Raw genomic sequence first — 3,623 nt, forward strand, 5'->3', positions numbered from 1 at the left:
ACGCGGGTGCATAACCTCACGAGGCATGTACATAATGGATTCGTTGTGTTAAACAAGGAGCTATACGCGGATGTATACTAGGTATACAGTTATGTATGTATATCTACACCCTTGGTGTTAAACCTCACCAGGTGCAAATAAAAACAAAAAACAATTAAATATTGCCATAAAACAACATTTAAATACTATATAACTGTTTTTGTTCACTCCGTACTGTATAGAGATGTTCAGGCTTGTTTTATGCACCCGTGTATAGAGGGTTTGTTTTTCTCTCAAACATTAGTAATACTTCTCAAATACTTCTTATAAATAGAGCACCCTACCTATTTGCCTAATGGCCTCGATTTTCAGTTATGTGACTGGTATTCCAGGAACTAGATAACCAACTTCGGAATTACCATAACTAAGATAAAAGAGAGTTCTGTAGCTTATTGGTTAAAACATGAAAATATCTATACAATCATTATATATTGTAAGTATTATAGTATATTGCACAGACATGTTCATGGTGATATTACGTAAGCCACCACCAGGGTGCATGTGATCATAATGTAATACACATTAACCCACATTACCATTGTAGTTCATACAAAATTCATACACATTTTTCCAATATATCTCTTAGATATATACGTCCAAAGTTGTAGTGAACAACGCGTTTAGAGTATTTTCCATTCAAAAGTTCCACCTTTGCTTTAGCAATCAGCATATTAAATTCATATTGCACATATATGAGTATACAGATGTTCATGCATATACATGGTAATGGGTGAAGCTGATGACTAAGACAACAACACATCCATCCCATCCCTTAAAAAATAGTTATATGTTTTTTATATTATATAAGCTACATTACAAAAATACACTGCATGTGGATACACGGAACAAGCGAGAGCGCCACCTGGCGATCATGTTCGTTACTATTTGTCGCGTGAACGTCTGAGAAGAAGAATTCGATATAATTCGATTAATAAAGAGTCATTGCGCAAGAATTGGACACCGCGAGATAATAGTGATCGCCATCAACAGAACTGCTACGGACCGTATATGATGTCCCCGTCATGCAACGTAAAGCGACTTGCAACAATCCGCGGGGAGAAACGCTAGAAGTGAAAAGCACAACAGCCCCCGTATACAAAACTTAACGAAACTACATAAAGATCGATGCTCTATATATAACATCACGTTGTAACACATGTATTCTCTTGAGAATACACGTACTTCTCTCAATGAGAAGATTCAATCTCTTCGCTGAGAATACGCATGTTCACGATGGCATCAGGAGTGAATAATAGTAGAGATATCTATTATATAATAATAGTAGAGTATCTAGTATCATTCACTCCTCATAACACATGACATCTGAACATAACTACACGTTTACACAGATATCTTCACGGTACTAGGGTATGTACATTATATACAGGGACTCGGTCTAGTCACCTGCTCACTGCTAACGCGCACGTATGCGCGGTGCACGGGGAAACGACAAGGTTAAACCGTACAGGAAAACCTCCGTTTCGCCATATAAAAAAAACCCACGAAATACTGTCGACAAACGCGTGCACGAGTACATGCGCACAACTGGGATATGGATTACCCACCGACATTAGAGAGATAGGCCTATAGAGAATAAATATTGATCTAGAAACCGCCGCTTCAGAAATTACACGCAGAGCAAGGTCGTGCAAGGTCGAATCGCCCCTAGGTCTCGCTCACACGGCACCAGCGGAGCGGGCGCGACTTGGTTACGTCGACGTTCAATCATGGCCGCCGCGACGATGCAATGAGTATTGTTTGTGAAAGAACTAATTCGATAGCATTAATTAAATCGTATTAATTAATTAATTAATTCGGGGGCCGCGCCGAGATGTAGTTTCGAGGTGAGGCTGCCGCTCGAGGGAAACGTCGATACTGTCCTTTATAGACAGGTGTCCATTCTATTGGCGGTGTCCGGTTTATCGGGCGTAGATAATGACAAACAATTGTCATTACCATCTACCCCTGATTTTATTAGGTTCACCGCTAACACAGACTCTGACTGTATTGACTGTCTCTGACTGTCTCCCTCACTTGACTGTGTGTCTTCGAACTGGTTTAGCTCGTGCATACCCAAATCACGCGACGAACACTGCGTGAGGGCACGACGTAGGTGAGCCAGGGGGCGCCACCGCCACTCACAGGACGATGCGTCCGTAGACTTGCAGGGAGGACAGCACGCCGTATGTGAGCCAGGGGGCGCCACCGCCACCGCCGCCGCTCACAGGACGATGCGTCCGTAGACTTGCAGCGATGACAGCACGACGTATGTGAGCCAGAGGGCGCCACCGCCACCGCCGCCGCTCACAGGAGGATGTGTCCGTAGACTTTCAGCGACGACAGCACGACGTAGGTGAACCAGAGGGTGATGAGGACGGCCGCGGTGGCGTACTTTTGCGGCACGCGTCCCCCGAGCTCGGACCCGCCGAACACCGGCACGTAGCGTCGCAGCAGCAGCAGCGAGATGCAGATGACCGCGGCTATCGTGTAGAGGGCGACACTGAAGGTGAGCGATCCCGACGGCACGTTGAACGGTTTGTCCTGCGGAGGCGGCGGAAGATATATGACGAGACAGTCAGAGGTCGTTTGAATTCGAATAATGAATTATGAATGAATGAACGATAAATGCGGCGGCAGGAGGGCGAGAAGAAAAGACGGGAGGCTGTTTTTAGTTTGAATGATGAATTAGGAATTGAGAACGAAACCGATTCAATTTGTTTGATTTTATGTTCGAATTCGAAGAAATTTACGAAGAAAGATTTACCATTACCAGATTACCATACCTGCGGCAGCGGGAGCAGGAGAAGAAATGATGGGAGGTCGTGTTCATTATTACGAACGATGAAGAGGGGATTTAGAATGAAATTCGATTTATTTAATTCGTTTGATTTTACCTTTGAATTTGAAAAAATAAACTTACGGTTGCACTGGTTTGCCTTCGCGAAAAGGCAGTTTTCTCAGTGCTTTAAGTAATTAATATTCTGCATTAATAATAGCAGTAGTTAATAATGACAAATTTGTAATTATTAACTCCTGATAATAGCGCACTGTTGTACTATACTGCTCTGTGGCGAATTGCATGAGAAATGAGACCGGATGGATTTATGTGAAATTGCATAAGAATATGGTTTTATGACGCTTACACATCGATTCTATGGTCGTTTAGCACGAATCAAAATACATATTGCGTACGCACTGAAGTTTAAACCTTTATAAATATTTTTTAATAATAAAGAAGAATAAAAAGTTCTGCGTCACATTTATTCTGGCCTGCTGCTGCCTACGGACGCCATCTACTGGCGAAATTCCTACTACACAAGGATTGAACGGAGGTGGAAACGTGAGCTGAAACCATGGCTGAGTGGCAGCAGCAGCAACAGCAGCAGCAGTAACAGCGGCATCAGCAGCAGCATCACCTATACTTATTAACGCTGAAGGGGTCGTTGTCGTATCAGGTACTACAGATATGTACCCAAGGTACATATATGTATACACAAAGTGTACCAGACTTGTACTAGAGAAGTGTACCCTAACCCTAACCCTAAACATACCTTATATAAAAATATAAACATAATACTAAACAA

General features: G+C 42.8%; 1 protein-coding gene across 1 annotated transcript in view; it reads right to left on the reverse strand.

Annotated features, from left to right (window-relative positions):
* LOC106813433 (sodium/calcium exchanger 3-like) overlaps window positions 1-3,623 on the reverse strand; it is an 18,776-nt gene that overhangs the window by 190 nt on the left and 14,963 nt on the right. The window contains exon 10 of the mRNA XM_014817564.1: window positions 1-2,580. This exon is cut by the window's left edge and continues 190 nt beyond it. Within this exon, the coding sequence (XP_014673050.1) occupies window positions 2,344-2,580 (237 nt within the window). The 3' untranslated portion in view covers window positions 1-2,343. The remainder of the gene's footprint in view (window positions 2,581-3,623) is intronic.

Source organism: Priapulus caudatus, unplaced genomic scaffold (genome assembly GCF_000485595.1).
Source record: "Priapulus caudatus unplaced genomic scaffold, Priapulus_caudatus-5.0.1 Scaffold772, whole genome shotgun sequence".
NCBI lineage: Eukaryota > Metazoa > Priapulida > Priapulimorpha > Priapulimorphida > Priapulidae > Priapulus > Priapulus caudatus.